The sequence below is a fragment of the Rhinatrema bivittatum genome, chromosome 16 (assembly GCF_901001135.1).
Source record: "Rhinatrema bivittatum chromosome 16, aRhiBiv1.1, whole genome shotgun sequence".
Classification (NCBI taxonomy): Eukaryota; Metazoa; Chordata; class Amphibia; order Gymnophiona; family Rhinatrematidae; genus Rhinatrema; species Rhinatrema bivittatum.
Window position 1 is genome coordinate 60,361,999 of NC_042630.1, and position 18,141 is coordinate 60,380,139.

General features: G+C 41.9%; 1 protein-coding gene across 1 annotated transcript; it reads left to right on the forward strand.

Annotated features, from left to right (window-relative positions):
• The first annotated feature begins 418 nt into the window (after positions 1 to 418).
• On the forward strand, positions 419 to 17,534 carry LOC115077740 (olfactory receptor 1019-like). The gene is made up of 3 exons (XM_029580028.1): positions 419 to 602; positions 15,446 to 15,930; positions 17,052 to 17,534. Exons 1-3 carry the CDS (start codon positions 419 to 421, stop codon positions 17,532 to 17,534), a joined length of 1,152 nt encoding a protein of 383 aa, XP_029435888.1.
• Positions 17,535 to 18,141: the final 607 nt, after the last annotated feature.

An 18,141-nucleotide genomic window follows, 5' to 3' on the forward strand; every position in this document is an offset into this window, starting at 1 on the left:
AGGGAGGGCTCCGATCCCGGCGGCCAGCCTGAAGTCCCACACAGACGTGCGGGGGTGCCGAGCTCGGCGCAGGGCAGTCGGCCCCGAAGCTGCCGCTGGCCTAGTTGGAAGAAGAGGTAGGGGGCGCGCCCGTGGATGGCCGCGGGCACGGAACACAACAGAAATGGGACTTTCAGATACTACCTTTGATCAATTTGCTTTTCCCCATGAAAAGAATTTTCCTTTGCTTTCAAGACAAGAGTTCCTTTAAAATACTTTCTTAGTTACCCCCTCACTTGCTGCAAGGGGGAATTAAAGTTTGTCATTGGTAACTCCAGAAATGGAGGGGAAAATCACTATGCCAAATGTCCAGCTATCAGGTTCACTAACCCGCCCAGCACTAGTGACACTAGAAGCGTTATGGGATTTGATGGCAGGCATGTCGACCAATATCAAAGATTTGGAAAGGAAAATGGATGTACTTAATGGGAAACATGAACAGGAACACCTAGAGACTCAAAAGCAGATAAAAGATACCAATGAAAGAGTAAAGTGTTTGGAAGATCAGGGGAAACAAGTATTGGAGTTTAATGCTGCTGTGGTGAAAGATAGGGCTGCCATTAGTAGGAATATAGAGATGTTGGAAAATAACACAAAAAAAATTCAACTTAAGATTTTTAAACTTCCCCAGAATTGTTGGGGAAGAACCTATAATATCTTTAAAGAAAATGTTTGTTGAACAATTAGGGTTTACCTTAGAGCGGTCTCCTACTGTTAATAATTGTTACTTTCTCCCCATGAGAAATGAATTGCCTAGAGTAGAAAATTTCCAAGGAGACCTTACCAATTTTTTGGAGGACTCCACAGCAAATATAATAAGTTGGGGAACTTTGTTGGTTACCTTTTATGCCACCACAGATATTAATATCATAATGAAAAAATACTTTAGCAAGTATCAAATTACCTACTATGAAAAACTTATTAAAATTTTCCCTGATTTAGCTCCCTCTACTCAGTTGAGACGCAAAGCTTTCTTGGCATTTCGTCAGGAGGTAATCTCGCTAGGTTATTTCTATATACTACGCTATCCGTGTAAATGTATAATACAAAAACAAGAGAATACATATATATTTTTTGTTCCTGACCAATTAAAAATGTTCTTGGATCAAGCTAGAGTGCCGACCTCAACCCCACTTTCTAGTTAATATAAAGAAAAAAAGGTATAGGATATGCAAATTATCTTTAAAAAATTTGTTTCTTGATAATGCTCCTATGTGTTGGAATAATAACCCTCCATTATGATTGATAAAATAATGTGGTGGTTAAATGTGGTTCAATTTATTAGTAAGTGTTAAATATATTGCATTAACCATACATTGTCATTTCAGTAACTATGTAATGGGAAATGTGTATTATATAGTGAAAAGTGATAAATAAAGAATTAAAAAAAAATACTTTCTTGAAGCATCTTAGGTAAAGCTTTTTGAAAGTATAACTGTGTGATATCACCTTGATCCACCAGTTTATGTGGTTGCACATATTCTCAAGGAACTTCACTGGATTAACCAGATAAATAATACACCAGTAGAAAATAAGAAATAAATGGGTATGAAGCGGTGCTGGACAATAGAGCTTGTATTTTCTTTGTAGAAAGTCAACTACAGTGTTCCATCTTTATCAAATGCTTAGAACTTCCCACGTATACTTTGTTCATGGGCAGATGATAACATATAACACTTATAAAGTCCACTTGGTAATATTCATCATTATATAAGTACTTATCCAGGTGATGCATCCCGCCATGTTTCTCTATTAATCATCAATGTACAAAACAGTCACCACATGGGGAGTGACCTTTTATATAGGATGCATTTTCATTTCAGTCACATCAGGCAAAACTGATTTTACCAATAAATTTGATTGCTTCCTCGAGTGTATGCAATTAAGTGTAGAGTGTGGGATACTGAATATAATTAAACATGCCAGTGCTTATAAATCAGTGAAGCTACCTTGGCTCCCAATATTTTAATGTCTGTAAGTTTCTTCTAAGTTTCTTTGAATCTAACTTTCTCTATGGCTCCTTTTTCTGGCAGTTCATCTTGACTTGGCATCGCTATACAGATGGGGGCGGATTTTAAGAGCCCTGCTCGCCTAAATCCGGGCGATTTAGGCGAGCAGGGCCCTGCGCGCCGGTGCGCCTATTTTACATAGACCTACCGGTGCGCGCAGAGCCCCGGGACTCACGTAAGTCCCGGGGTTTTCTGAGGGGGGCATGTCAGGGGCGGGCTCAATCCGTGCGGCGTTTTCGGGGCATGTCGGGAGCGTTTTGGGGGCGGGCCCGGGGGCGTGGTTACAGCCCGGGGTGGTCCGGGGGCGTGGACGCGCCCTCCGGACCCGCCCCCAGGTCACGTCCCGGCGCACTAGCGGCCCGCTGGCGCGCGGGGATTTACGTCTCCCTCCGGGAGGCGTAAATCCCCCGACAAAGGTAAGGGGGGGGTTAGACAGGGCCGGGCGGGTGGGTTAGGTAGGGGAAGGGAGGGGAAGGTGAGGGGAGGGCAAGAGAAAGTTCCCTCCGAGGCCGCTCCGATTTCGGAGCGGCCTCGGAGGGAATGGGGGTAAGCTGTGCGGCTCGGCGCGCGCCGGCTATACAGAATTCATAGCCTTGCGCGCGCCGATCCCGGATTTTAGCGGATATGCGCGGCTCCGCATGTATCTACTAAAATCCCGCGTACTTTTGCTTGCGCCTGATGCGCCAGCAAAAGTACGCCAAATCGCACGGTTTGAAAATCTACCCCATGATGTTTTTTAATTTGGTCTGGCTCTATTATCCAATTTTTCCTCTTCTTTGATTGGTTAAATTCTTGCGACCCTAACTTATGGTTTAGGATCTTTGTCTCTTCATGTTCCTTGATATTACTCTCTCTATCATTACTGGTTACTTCCCTCTTTAGGAAATCCTCTGATAGAAATCCTCTGCTCCACTTTAATAGCTACCACCCACATTCCCTTAGACATAACATTCCTACAGGCCAATTCCTGTGACTATCACCTGTGTTCCTCCCAAGAAGAGTTTGTTATTCAGGTCCGTGTGATGGCCAAAAACATTTTTGCACACGTCTATCCTATTTGTGTCATTAAAAAGGCCTTTAAACATGCTTACTTTGTGAACCATGACCTTCTTTTTCTACCCTGGACTGTATTTTCATAGCTACATAAGTTGGTTTATGTGGAAAATCTGCCTTCACAACAACAAAACTGTAGGGATGTGCTTCGGGTTTTTCGTGTCAGGCTTCGTCTTACCCCCCCCCCCCCCCCCCGGGAATTTCATTTTTTCCCCAGTTCTGGGTTGTTTTTTTGGGGGGGCACGATTTTCGGGTTAGCGTGTGCTAAATCCTGATAGTGCGCACTAATGTGGCAGAGTTAGTATGCACTATCGGGGAGTTAACGCAAATCCAAACCTTTGCAAGTTAGGCAAGTTCCTTGAAATTGCCTAATTCGGTAAAAATGATTGCACATCCCTACAAAACAGTGCAAACATCTACTGGTACTTGGTCTCTGTGGCAAGATTCAGAGGGAAAGCAAGACTTGTGACCTTGATCCCCACAGTGAACATTTGAAACTTGCCCCTTTAAACGTACACAGAAAATCAGATTATTTCATGGCTTGATTATCCTGGATTTCTTACACAAGTGAGTAATCACTATGTATGTGAGTTAGGTGTCATATAAGTCTAAAGATACAGAAAAGAAAAACATGGGTCTGTGTGCCTGGAGATCAGATCCCAGAGGTGCGTATAAACCTACTTAAACACTCCAAGCCATTCATTCCAGAGACGCAGCATTCACAGGACTAGAAGGCAAGTAATGGCAGCAGACTTTACTTTACTATAGGATCTGCTCAATTCTTTTTTTCAATATCAAGCTTCCTCTGATACAAACTGTAAAAAGTACTTATACTAAAAGCAAGGTTTTCATGTGAATGAATAATTTCTTGACTAGTTAATCACTGGGTCCAGATACAAATGTGTTCATTCTAGATTTATAAAACAAATTCTACTTTTCTGTAATGTCTTTGGGGGTAGAAGCTCAAAAGTTGATCCCATTACCTCAATAAACCTGAGAATCAGTTCACTTTTAGAGTGGCAGGATCTGAAGTGTAATTTAGGAGGAATCACAATTGATCTGGTGTAGCCTCAACAGAGCACCAGCAACTTAATCATACAGAGAGAGGGAGGAATGTATCTGGGTGGTTATGCAGTGATATCTCTTGTTATATAAAAGGTCATGACATTTAAAGAGAAACCATCTCCAGACTTCTAATTGAAATCAGTGTTTACATAGTAACAAAGTAAATGACATCAGAAAAAATGGTAGATCAAATCTGCCCAGAAAGTTGCATATAGTAGTATAGTAATTGTCATGCAGGTTACCCCTATACTGGTTTTTTTTAATCCTAAATAGATGTTAAACTAAAAAATCAAACATTTTATTGTCTTGGTTTTAATTTCCTATACATTCTATCAATTCATTGATGCCACAGAGAAGGAAGGAGAAATTACTCTCAAAGGAAGAAGTCCAGTCATTTCAGAAACATTTTGAGAGCTGCCTCAAACACAAGCTCATGTAAATTCAAACTGATTTTTTTGCTACTGTGCTGCATGGAAACTTTAACCTGTCTGTACTGATGCTATAAAGGGAGGGTATCACTGTTTTGTGTTGAATCATTTAATGTATGGGAGACTGTTTCCTTCAGTTTGTGATGCTGGGGAATCCTTTGCTCAATTGAGAGGGTAATTTTCAAAAAGATTTATACACTTACAAATGGGTTTTATACATGTAAATGCACTTTATGTAAGTGAGCTTTTGACAATTGCTACAATATATGCCATTGAATTGTCCATTATACCTCCAGAAGTGCACTTTACTTGCATAAATAGCATTTGAAAATTGCTATGATAGTAATTATATTTACACATGTAACACCTTTGAAAATTACTCCTTGTGAGCGATCACCAGCTGCATTGAGTCTGCCAGACTCAGCTGCCCCTCACTCACTTTTCTGGTCAGCTAAATGTATTTGCTGAACAGTTTAGCCAAGGTTTGTGGAAAGGTAGAATCTAATTACAAGTGTCTTGCAAGTGTTGTAAATAAATAATGTTAAAACACTTGCAAGACACTTCATTGTATGATTTCACAGCAGATTATGAAAATCCTTGATTTTTTTGCCATTCTGAACGTGATTTATTTTTTTATTATCTTACTGTGAGGAAACCTTGGGCAACAATCACCATTAGAAATATTCACTAGAATGAGTCCCAGAAGTGCCTTCTTCATCATTTTGTGAGATCAGACAGCAGGATGCTAATAGCAAGGACCCTCTTGAAAAAACATTTCATTCCTGCGGCAGTGCCATAAACTGCCATTGATAACTTTTAGGGGACACAATGGGGGGAAAAATGCATGCTCCCTTCTAATCCTCCTCCTCCTTAAACCCATCATTCTCTGTAATTCTTATTATTCCACTTTTGATCTTCCTGTTTTCATATATATGTTTAAATTAATTGGCCAATACAATGGTGGTTTGAGTCGTTCACCACCCTTTCCTGCCTCCCTTTGTTTCTCCTGCTGATTTTCCCTATCCATCTCTTTTTCAGTCTATATTTTTGCTGTACTTTGTTTGCTCTTTTCTCCTACTTCATTGCTGAACCACATCAGTCTTTTCATTTTCTTCCCCTTCCTATAACTCCAGACACAATGATTTTACAATTCAGTTCTTTTTTGCATTACTGTCCATTGCTTCTCTGCAGCGCTTAGATCCACTACTCTTTTGCAGAGTTTTCCCTAAAAAGAAGATTCATTTTTTAGACACACGTTTGGAATCTAGTGCCCTTGTTCAAGCATAGTTTGCATTTGATCCAGTGTTTACATTGCACCACACAATAAGGTGATCCCTGGATCACAGATTGTCCCCTACCTTAACATCAGTGATAATGTCTCCATTTGTCAATGCCAGGTCCAGAATCAGCTTGTCCAAATACTGCTCCTTAACTAATTGCTTGAGCAATAGTAATTGTATAAGGAGTTAAATATACTTTTATTTCTACTGGATCCAGCAACTGACACTTTCCAAGCTACATCTGGTAGAGACAAGTCCCTCAGTAACAGTACCTCACTTTTACATGCTATATTTTCTTCAGCTTTTATCAGGTCTGTCATCTACTTCCCCACTCTGATAGCAACTAATAGATTACACCGAGCCAGATATTATATCCCATCATGATAACTGAGAGTGAATCAGCGGCCCCTTACTCACTTAGGATCAGATGGTTGATGACTTAAATCAATGCCACTTTTCTGTACTTTTTACATTGTGCATTCACGTACATCACTTCCGGAGGACAATACTCAGGTAGAAGTCAAGCAAGAGTGCTGAACTTTTTCTCAATTCTTTTTTATAATTAGGTGGTTCACCTACTTAAAGCACAGCTCGCATTAAATTCAGTAACAGCATCTGAGCCCGTTTTTGATAATGTTAGCAAATGGGAACAATCTGAAATCGTATCCTCTGCTGAAATTGTTCATATTGTATCAAATATGAGTAACACCTTCTGCCCCTTAAATGATTATTGTCACACTTTTATGAAGGTATTCAGGGAGGGTCTCAGTAGCTTCCTTGTTCAGTTTAAAATAAAACTAACATGGATTCTTTTTAATTAGACAATTATTGCACTATTCCTACCCTCCCTTCCTTAGCTAAATATGTGGAAAATGTGATATTGAAGCATCTTCATGAGTTTATTGAAGATCATACATTACTTGATGTTTATTAGTTTGGTTTTAGAGTGGCACATAATATGCAAACATTACTCTCAAGCTTTGATGTATATCACCATGGAGTTGATAATGGTACTTGCTTTTTCTGGTCATGTTGGACACATCCTCTGGCTTTGATACTATTGACCATTCTATTATGTTGCAACAACTGAAATAGATAGGTTTATCGCCCATTATGTTAAACTGGTTTACTTTGTTTTTGACATCTTGTTCCCAAAGGATAGTTTGTCCCTGGGTCAAAATCATCTTTCTTTTCACTGAAGACAAGAGTTCCAAAGGATTCAGCACTAGAGATGTGATTCGGTTGAACCTTTTGGTTCGGTCTTCATTGTTGGCCCGCCATGGGAAATTTATTTTCCCACGGTTCAGGTAATTTTTTTTTTCGGCTGCCCCAAAACGAAAAACCCCAACCCTTCAAATTAATGATTTACAACCCTCCCAACCCCCCAAAAACTTGCCGAAAGTCCCTGGTGGTCCAGCAGTGGTCCCGGGAGCAATCTCCCACTCTCAGGCCATCGGCTGCCAATAATCAAAATGGTGCCGGTGGCCCTTTGTCCTTACCATGTGACATGGGCTATCAGTGCCCTTGGCCGGCCTCTGTCACATGGTAGGAGCAATGGATGGCCGGTGCCATCTTAAAAACTGGTGCGGGCCATCCATTGCTCCTACCATGTGACAGGGGTTGACCAATGGCACCAGTAGCCCCTCTCACATGGTAAGGGCAAAGAGCCACCAGCACCATTTTGATTAATGGCAGCTGATGGCCCGAGAGGGGGAGATCGCTCCTGGTACCCAACTGGACCACCAGAGATTTTATACAAGTCTTGGGGGGGTTGGGCAAGTCTTGGGGCTCAGGAGGGTGGGGGTTTGCAATTAATTAAATTTGAAGGGTTGGGATGGGTTTGGGTATTTTTTAATGTGCCCTTCCCCCCCCCCCCCAAGAAAATGATAAGAAAACCACACAAAATTCCATGGGTTTTCCTATCATTTCATCAACCCCCCTGAAATGCATCAAAATAGGAAATATCATCTTTATTTCCTATTTCATTGCAAACAAATGCACATCCCTATTCAGCACTGTTTGTGATACAATTGAATCATTATATATTTCCAATATGTCAATTCTTAGCTAATCTAGATATGGGTTATTGGCTTTATGATGACAACATCCAGTTTTTTGTATCAATTCAACAAACTGTTACAGAAACATTGTGTAAAGGATAGGAGGGGTGTGCACCCTTAGTGCTGCAGCATAGTTGATGCAGCATCGAGGGTAAATCCCTGATGATTACGCTGGCAGCCCTGTAGCAAGACAGTCTGAAGATTCACTTTCACCAGCCGACTTCTCTGCAGGATGAGCCCTTGGATTCTGGTGGCCGGCAGAACATAGATGGATCTCTAAGGCAGAGGTGGTACTTAAGAGTCTAGAGACACACCAGAGACAGAGTAGATAGCAGAAGAAGACCAGAGGAGAGAATGTCAGGACAGGCAGCAGGCAAGAATAGTCAGGGCCAGGCAAGGAGGCAGTTCCAGGCAGCAGAGAATCATAGTCAAGTCCAAACAAGAGGTCAAGATCTGGAGTGACAAGCCATTGTTGGACATGGACACACAAAAGACACTGGAAGAAACAACAAGGAAGACAGGATGGATGGGGCTGGAGTTCAAGACAAGGCTGGAAGCCAAATTAAGGATTTTAGGTAGGAAGCTGAAATCCAGAACCTCTAAGGTTACATTCTCTGAACTGCTTCCTGTTCCACGTGCAGGTCCCCAGAGGCAGGCAGAGCTCCAGAGTTTCAATGTGTGGATGAGATGATGGTGCAGGGAAGAGGGATTAAGCTTTATTAGGAACTGGGGAAACATTTGGGGAAAGGGGAGACTTTTCCGAAAGGATGGGCTCCACCTTAACCAGGCTGGAACCAAGCTGCATGGTTCAGAGAAATGTATCCTTGAAGGATACTAATGAAACTGGAGAGTTAGGGCATCCCAACAGAGAGGTTCCATTAAAAGCAAATATAGTCTATGTGCCTATATGTAAAAAATTACCTAAGCTAATGATTTCCAAGTTATCCCTAACAACTGAAAATCAGTTTGTTAATACAAACAAAAAACACACTTTGAAATGTCTGTATGCCAATGAAAGCAGTCTAAGAAATAAGATGGGAGAGTTAGAGTGTATAGCAGCAAATGATGAGATTGACATAATTGGCATCACAGAGACTTGGTGGAAGGAGGATAACCAATGGGACAGTGCTATATCAGGGTACAAATTATATTGCAATGATAGGGAGGATCAACTTGGTGGGGGTGTGGCACTTTTTGTCTGGGAAGGTATAGAGTCCAATAGGATAAAGATCATGCAAGAGACTAAATGCTCAGTAGAATCTACATGGGTTGAAATCCCATGTGTATTGGGTAAGAATATAGTGATAAGAGTATACTATCATTCACCTGGACAAAATGGTCAGTCAGATGATGAAATGTTAAGAGAAATCAGGAAGCTAACCAATTTAGCAGTGAATTAATAATGTGAGATTTCAATTACCCCAGTATTGACTGGGTAAATGTAACATCAGGACTTGCTAGAGACATAAATTTCCTGGATGTAATAAATGACTGCTTCATGGAGAAATTGGTTCAGGAACCAACAAGAGAGGGAGCTATTTTAGATTTACTTCTTAGTGGAACACAGGATATGGTGAGAGAGGTAATGGTGGTGGGGCCACTTGGCAACAGTGATCATAAAATGATCAAATGTATACTAATAACTGGAAGGGGGGCAATAAGTAAATCTACAGCTCTAACACTAAACTTTCAAAAGGGAAACTTTGATAAAATGAGGAAAATAGTTAGAAAAAATCTGAAAGGTGCAGCTGCAAAGGTTAAAAGAGTTCAACAGGCTTGGACATTGTTTAAAAATACAATTCTAGAGGCGCAGTCCATATGTATTCCACACATTAAGAAAGGTGGAAGGAAGGCAAAACGATTACCATCATGGTTAAAAGGTGAGGTAAAAGAGGCTATTTTAGCCAAAAAAAATCCTTCAAAAATTGGAAGAAGGATCCATCTGAAGAACATAGGATACAACATAAGCATTGTCAAGTTAAGCGTAAAACATTGAAAAGACAGGCGAAGAGAGAATTTGAATTGAAGTTGTCCATAGAGGCAAAAGCTCATAATACAAACTTTTTAAAATATATCCAAAGCAAGATACCTGTGAGGGAATGGGTTGGACCATAAGATGACAGAGGGGTTAAAGGGACTCTTAGGGAAGGTAAGGCCATTGCAGAAAGACTAAATGAATTCTTTGCTTCTGTGTTTACTAATGAGGATTTTGGGGAGATACCAGTTCCGGAAATGGTTTTCAGGGGTGATGAGTCAGTTGAACTGAACAAAATCACTGTGAACCTGGAAGATGTAGTAGGCCAGATTGGCAAACTAAAGAGTAGAAAATCACCTGGACCGGATGGTATGCATCCTAGGGTACTGAAGGAACTCAAAAATAAAATTTCTGCTCTATTAGTTAAAATTTATAACCTATCATTAAAACCATCCATTGTACCTGAAGACTGGAGGGTGGTCAATGTAACTCAAATATTTAAAAAAACAGCTCCAGGGGCAATCCAAGTCACTATAGCTGGGAAAAATAGTGGAAACTATTCTCAGGATCAAAATCGTAGAGCATATAGAAAGACATGGTTTAATGGAGCACAGTCAACATGGATTTACCCAAGAGAAGTCTTGCCTAACAAATCTGTTTCAGTTTTTTGAATGGGTTAATAAACATGTGGATAAAGGTGAACCAGTAGATGTAGTGTATTTGGATTTTCAGAAGGCATTTGACAAAGTCCCTCATGAGAGGCTTCTAAGAAAATTAAAAAGTCATGGGATAGGAGGCGATGTCCTTTCGTGGATTACAAACTGGTTAAAAGACAGGAAAAAGAGAGTAGGATTAAATGGTCAATTTTCTCAGTGAAAAAGGGTAAACAGTGGAGTGCCTCAGGGATCTGTACTTGGACCAGTGCTTTTCAATATATATATATATATATAAATGATCTGGAAAGGAATATGATGAGTGAGGTTATCAAATTTGCAGATGATACAAAATTATTCAGAGTAGTTAAATCACAAGTGGATTGTGATACATTACAGATGGACCTTGCAGGACTGGAAGACTGGGCATCCAAATGGAGATGAAATTTAATGGGGACAAGTGCAAGGTGTTGCATATAGGGAAAAATAACCCTTGCTGCAGTTACACGATGTTAGGTTCCATGTTATCATAGTGGATAATATTTTAAAATCGTCAGCTCAGTGTGCTGCAGCAGTCAGAAAAGCAAACAGAATGTTAGGAAGTATTTGCAAGTGAATGGTTAATAAAACAGAAAATGTCATAATGCCTCTATATCGCTCCATGGTGAGATCGCATCTGGAATACTGTGTACAATTCTGGTCGCCACATCTCAAAAAAGATATAGCTGCGATGGAGAAGGTATAGAGAAGGGCAACCAAAATGATAACTGGGATGGAACAGCTCCCCTATGAGGAAAGGCTGAAGAGGTTAGGGCTGTTCAGTTTGGAGAAGAGACAACTGAGGGGAGATATGATAGAGGTCTTTAAAATCATGAGAGGTCTTGAACGAGTAGATGTGAATCAGTTATTTACACTTTCAAATAATAGAAGGACTAGGGGGCATTCCATGAAGTTAGCAAGTAGCACATTTAAGACTAATCGGAGAAAATTATTTTTCACTCAACACACAATAAAGCTCTGGAATTTGTTGCCAGAGGATGTGGTTAGTGCAGTTAGTGTAGCTGGGTTCTAAAAAGGTTTGGATACTTTCTTGGAGAAGTCCATTAATGGATATTAATCAAGTTTACTTAGGGAATAGCCACTGCTATTAATTGCATCAGTGGCATGGGATCTTCTTGGTGTTTGGGTAATTGCCAGGTTCTTGTGGCCTGTTTTGGCCTCTGTTGCAAACAGGATGCTGGGCTTGATGGACCCTTGGTCTGACACAGCATGGAAATTTCTTATGTTCTTATGTTGACTAGATGGCAAATCTGGATGAGGCTAGACTGGAAGGCAAGGCTTTAAATGCAGGAACAGTATAGCAGTACTTTTTAGGGATGTGAATCATTTATCTGACGATTGAAAATATCAGACGATATTTTCAATCTTGTCAGATATCAGGGGGTCCCCGATAGCGATAGGAAACCCCATGATTAATTTTGTGGGTTGTCTTATTATTATTGGGGGAGGGGCGGGAAGAAAGGGCACTTAAAAGTAACCCAAAAACATAGCCCGACTCTTTAAAATCAGTTCTTTAGTATCCCCCCACCCTCCAGACCCCTCCATCCCCCCCAAAAAAAAATTTTAAGTACCTGGTGGTCCAGTGGGGGTCCCGGGAGCATTCTCCAGCTCTCGGGCCATCAGCTGCCATAAATAAAATGGCGCAGATGGCCCTTTGCCCTTAGCATGTGACAGGGTATCCGTGCCATTGGCTGGCCCCTGTCACATGGTAGGAGGAATGGACGGCAGGAGGGGTCCGGAGGGTGGGGGGATACTAAAGAACTAATTTTAAAGGGTAGGGCTATGTTTTTGGGTTATCGGCTCTGTGCAGCCGATAAAAAAAAAATAACGATTGGACCGCGGGAAAAATAGTTTCCCGATGGTCCAAGAATCCAAAACCGAAACCGATTCTGGTTCCGATTCACATCTCTAGTACTTTCTGCTAGAGATACCTGCTGTTGAGGTGAGGAGGGGAATTCTGGGGAGCTCTTATGTAGGGCTGATGTGCTGAGATCATCAGTGAGCACTGAGGGCATTTTTCTCACTGTGGGCTTTTAACTAGCATGCATGCCTAAGGAAGACTGGAGGAGCAGTGGTCATAGTGGCATCCCGCACCACATGAGGGGAGACAAGTGGCATCCTGCCGCAACACAAGATCCAGCTGTTGGTGGCATCATGGGTAAGTCCAGTGGCTCGAGGGGCCTTCCTTCAAGAATGAATCCTAACATATTGATGAAGATCCCTGGAAGGATAACTTTCCAACAACTGCGTACAGCAACATATACAGGATGTGCTTGATTTTCAAAACCATTTACATGCTTAAAAATGAGTTTTTACATATCTAAATGCAATTTACCCATGTAAATGACCTTTTGAAAATTGCTACAATATATACTATTGAAATGTCCATAGGATTTATTTGCATAAGTGTTCTTTACGTACATAAATAGCTTTTGAAAATTGCTACAGAGTATATTACATTTATGTACGTCACTCCTTTGAAATTTCACCTGTATGTGTGTATATGTCAGTGCACATATTTGTTCTTGTATTTTATAATATCCACAAATGATATGTGCACATTTTATAAAATATTCATAATTCTACCCTGCAGCATACGTGAGTACATAGGCTTACGTATAAGAACATAAGAACATAAGAAATTGCCATGCTGGTTCAGACCAAGGGTCCATCAAGCCCAGCATCCTGTTTCCAACAGAGGTCAAAACCAGGCCACAAGAACCTGGCAATTACCCAAACACTAAGAAGATCCCATGCTACTGATGCAATTAATAGCAGTGGCTATTCCCTAAGTAAAATTGATTAATAGCCATTAATGGACTCCTCCTCCAAGAACTTATCCAAACATTTTTTGAACCCAGCTACACTAACTGCACTAACCACATCCTCTGGCAAAAATTTCCAGAGCTTTATTGTGCATTGAGTGCAAAATAATTTTCTCCGATTAGTCTTAAATGTGCTACTTGCTAACTTCATGGAATGCCCCCTAGTCCTTCTATTATTCGAAAGTGTAAATAACTGAGTCACATCTACTCGTTCAAGACCTCTCATGATCTTAAAGACCTCTATCATATCCCCCCTCAGCCGTCTCTTCTCCAAGATGAACAGCCCTAATCTCTTCAGCCTTTCCTCATAGGGGAGCTGTTCCATCTCCTTTATCATTTTGGTTGCCCTTCTCTGTACCTTCTCCATTTCAACTATATCTTTTTTGAGATGCGGCGACCAGAATTGTACACAGTATTCAAGGTGTGGTCTCAGGTGCGAGACAGAGACATTATGACATTTTCCTTTCTATTAACCATTCCCTTCCTAATAATTTTTAACATTCTATTTGCTTTTTTGACTGCTGTAGCACACTGAGCCAATGATTTCAAAGTACTATCGACTATAATGCCCAGATCCCTTTCCTGGGTGGTAGCTCCTAGGGGTGTGCATTCGTTTTGAACTTAAATGTAAAACGCAACTCTTTTTTTTTTTTAACTTAAAAAAGTGATGAGGTGAAAACGATCGGATTTCCAACTTATTCAACATAGCTATGTTGAATACGTTGGAAATCGCGATCGTTGATCCGAAATAAAAATTTAAACCCCTCACCCTCCTTAATCCCCCCCAAGACTTACCAAAACTCCCTGGTGGTCCAGCGGAGAGTCAGGAAGCCATTCCTCTAGTCCTTTGCGAGGAGCACGTGACGGCCGCGTCACGTCGATGACGCGGCCGTCACGTGGTCCACCGGGGTTCCGCTCCCGGACCCCTCGTTGGACACAAACTGAACTTTTGGCCAGCTTGGTGGGGCCTCCTGACCCCCCAAGCTGGGGGGGTCAGGAGGCACTCGACTGTTTACCCTTTTCCACTGAGAAAATTGACCATTTAATCCTACTCTCTGTTTCCTGTCTTTTAACCAGTTTGTAATGCATGAAAGGACATCGCCTCCTATCCCATGACTTTTTAGTTTTCGTAGAAACCTCTCATGAGGGACTTTGTCAAATGCCTTCTGAAAATCCAAATACACTACATCTAACGGTTCACCTTTATCCACATGTTTATTAACCCCTTCAAAAACTGAAGCAGATTTGTTAAGCAAGACTTCCCTTGGGTAAATCCATGTTGACTGTGTCCCATTAAATCATGTCTTTCTATATGCTCTACGATTTTGATCTTGAGAATAGTTTCCACTATTTTTCCCGGCACTGAAGTCAGGCTCACTGGTCTATAGTTACCCGGATCAGCCCTGGAGCGATCCGGGTAACAGCAGTGCATTGAAACCATGTATATCGATGGATTGAACATGTGTACTTTACCCACCTATTTTAAATATATATGTGCACATATTTCACCCCTTATCTAGGTAATTCCCAAAAGCATTTACACGCATAAAATTGGGGTTTTCTGTGTAAATGCACTTTATCCATGTAAGTGGGCTTTTGAAAACCTATACAATATATGCCATAGAATTCTCTATAGGTTTTTTTATGTGAAACTTTATGAACATAAATGGCTTTTGAAAATTGCTATGATGGTATGTTACATTTACATGCATAACTGCTTTGATTGCTTCCTTGTTCTTCACAAATTGATCATCTAAAGGAGTGTGAAATATAAATAACATCTATAAAATCAGGCAGAAATAAAAAAGTTGTGGTCATTTTCAATCACACCAATGCCAAACTGCTGGTAACTGCAAAATAATACATCATTTCTAGCTTACTTGGTCTGATGTATTAATTCAGTGTTTGTGGGAATATGTTCTGATATAAATGTTTTGGTCTCAGAGCTGCCTTGTTTCTCATCATTTTCTCCATTCTCTTTCTTCTTCTTCCTTTCAGTACCCATGAGTTATGGATACTATAAAATGGGAAACCACAGCAGTGTGACCACATTCCTGTTTCTGGGGTTCTCAGAGTTCCCAGATCTGCAACTCCCTCTCTTCGCTCTCTTCTCACTCCTCTACCTGATGGCCGTGCTGGGGAACCTCTTCATTATCTGCATAGTATGGGCTGATCCACACCTGCACACCCCCATGTATTTCTTCCTGCTCAACTTGTCCATCATTGATATCTGCTCTTTGACCATTATTATTCCAAAGTTACTGTCAATTCTTCTAACAAACAGCAATAACATATCTTTTAGCAGATGCTTTCTGCAGATGTATTTCTATCTGGGATGCCTAGGTGCAGAATTTATACTACTTACTGCCATGGCCTATGACCGCTATGTTGCAATATGCAATCCCCTGCGTTACATCATTCTCATGAATAAGAGGGTCTGTGCTCTTCTGACAGGTATCTCCTGGGTAGCAGGTTTATTAGAAGTACTGCCTCATAGGGATGTGAATCGTGTCCTCGATCGTCTTAACGATCGATTTCGGCTGGGAGGGGGAGGGAATCGTATTGTTGCCGTTTGGGGGAGTAAAATATCGTGAAAAATCGTGAAAAATCGTTAAAAATCGAAAAATCGCAAAACCGGCACATTAAAACCCCCTAAAACCCACCCCCGACCCTTTAAATTAAATCCCCCACCCTTCCGAACCCCTCCCAAATGACTTAAATAACCTGCGGGTCCAGCGGCGGTCCGGAACGGCAGCGGTCCGGAATGGGCTCCTGCTCCTGAATCTTGTTGTCTTCAGCCGGCGCCATTTTCCAAAATGGCGCCGAAAAATGGCGGCGGCCATAGACGAACACGATTGGACGGCAGGAGGTCCTTCCGGACCCCCGCTGGACTTTTGGCAAGTCTCGTGGGGGTCAGGAGGCCCCCCACAAGCTGGCCAAAAGTTCCTGGAGGTCCAGTGGGGGTCAGGGAGCGATTTCCCGCCGCGAATCGTTTTCGTACGGAAAATGGCGCCGGCAGGAGATCGACTGCAGGAGGTCGTTCAGCGAGGCGCCGGAACCCTCGCTGAACGACCTCCTGCAGTCGATCTCCTGCCGGCGCCATTTTCCGTACGAAAACGATTCGCGGCGGGAAATCGCTCCCTGACCCCCACTGGACCTCCAGGAACTTTTGGCCAGCTTGTGGGGGGCCTCCTGACCCCCACGAGACTTGCCAAAAGTCCAGCGGGGGTCCGGAAGGACCTCCTGCCGTCCAATCGTGTTCGTCTATGGCCGCCGCCATTTTTCGGCGCCATTTTGGAAAATGGTGCCGGCTGAAGACAACAAGATTCAGGAGCAGGAGCCCGTTCCGGACCGCTGCTGTTCCGGACCGCCGCTGGACCCGCAGGTTATTTAAGTCATTTGGGGGGGGGGTTCGGGAGGGTGGGGGATTTAATTTAAAGGGTCGGGGGTGGGTTTTAGGGGGTTTTAGTGTGCCGGCTCACGATTCTAACGATTTATAACGATAAATCGTTAGAATCTCTATTGTATTGTGTTCCATAACGGTTTAAGACGATATTAAAATTATCGGACGATAATTTTAATCGTCCTAAAACGATTCACATCCCTACTGCCTCACACTATCATTACATCCCAGTTTTCTTTCTGTGACTCCAATGTAATCAATCACTTCTTCTGTGAAATCTCAGCAGTGGTGAAACTTTCCTGCACAGACACCTCTGTCATTCCAGTTATAACTTTTGCAGAAGGAGTGCTTACAGTCTTTACTCCATTTCTCCTAATCCTGATATCCTATGTGTTTATTATCTCTACCATCCTGAAAATCCGTTCCACAGAAGGGAAAAGCAGAGCCTTCTCCACCTGCTCCTCCCACCTTACAGTCATCATTCTGTTATATGGGACTATGATAGGAGTGTACATGCAGCCCAAGCCATGGGACTCTAAGAAATCAAACAAGCTGCCTACTGCATTGTATATCGTCAGCCTACCACTGTTAAACCCCTTGATTTATAGCGTGAGAAGCAAAGAGTTGAAAGTGGCTCTGAAAAAAGTCATAATGAGGAAGACAATATTTTTGCCCCACCAATAGTTTCTGTAAGTTTGCTGTTCTAGCAAAGGAAGCTCAAGACTAATAATGAGAAGCATAAAGCACCCATAGAATAATTTGATAATGTTTCTGTGCACTTCATACTGTGAAAGATTTTTTTTCCCCCTAAGTATGTGATACAATTGTAATCTTGGGAATAAACAGAGACACTAAAGATTGGATTTTCAAAGCCGCGTGCACTTGTCCATGTGCGCATGGTTCCTGGCGCACGCACATGGACACGGTGATTTTATAACATGACACGTCAGCATGCGCATGTTATAAATTAAGTTTCCCGTGTGTACATGCGCGCTGGATTTTAATGTCCGAGCGCGCATGTACGGGTGGGTGACCTCCGCATGGGGGGGAGAATTTTAAAGGGCAATGCACAACAATGTGAGTAGGGCTTCCCCAGTTCCCTCCCAGTTCACTCACTCCAATTAAGGAGCGGACTGGGAGGGAACTTTTCTATATCCCTACCTAAGCTTCCTACGCTTTCCCCTCTCTTCCTCGACCTCTAACCCCTACCTAGCTACTTACAATTTGTTTTGTTTGTTACTTACTGCTCCTCATAATAAAACTCAACGATCATTTAGATCATTTAGATGAT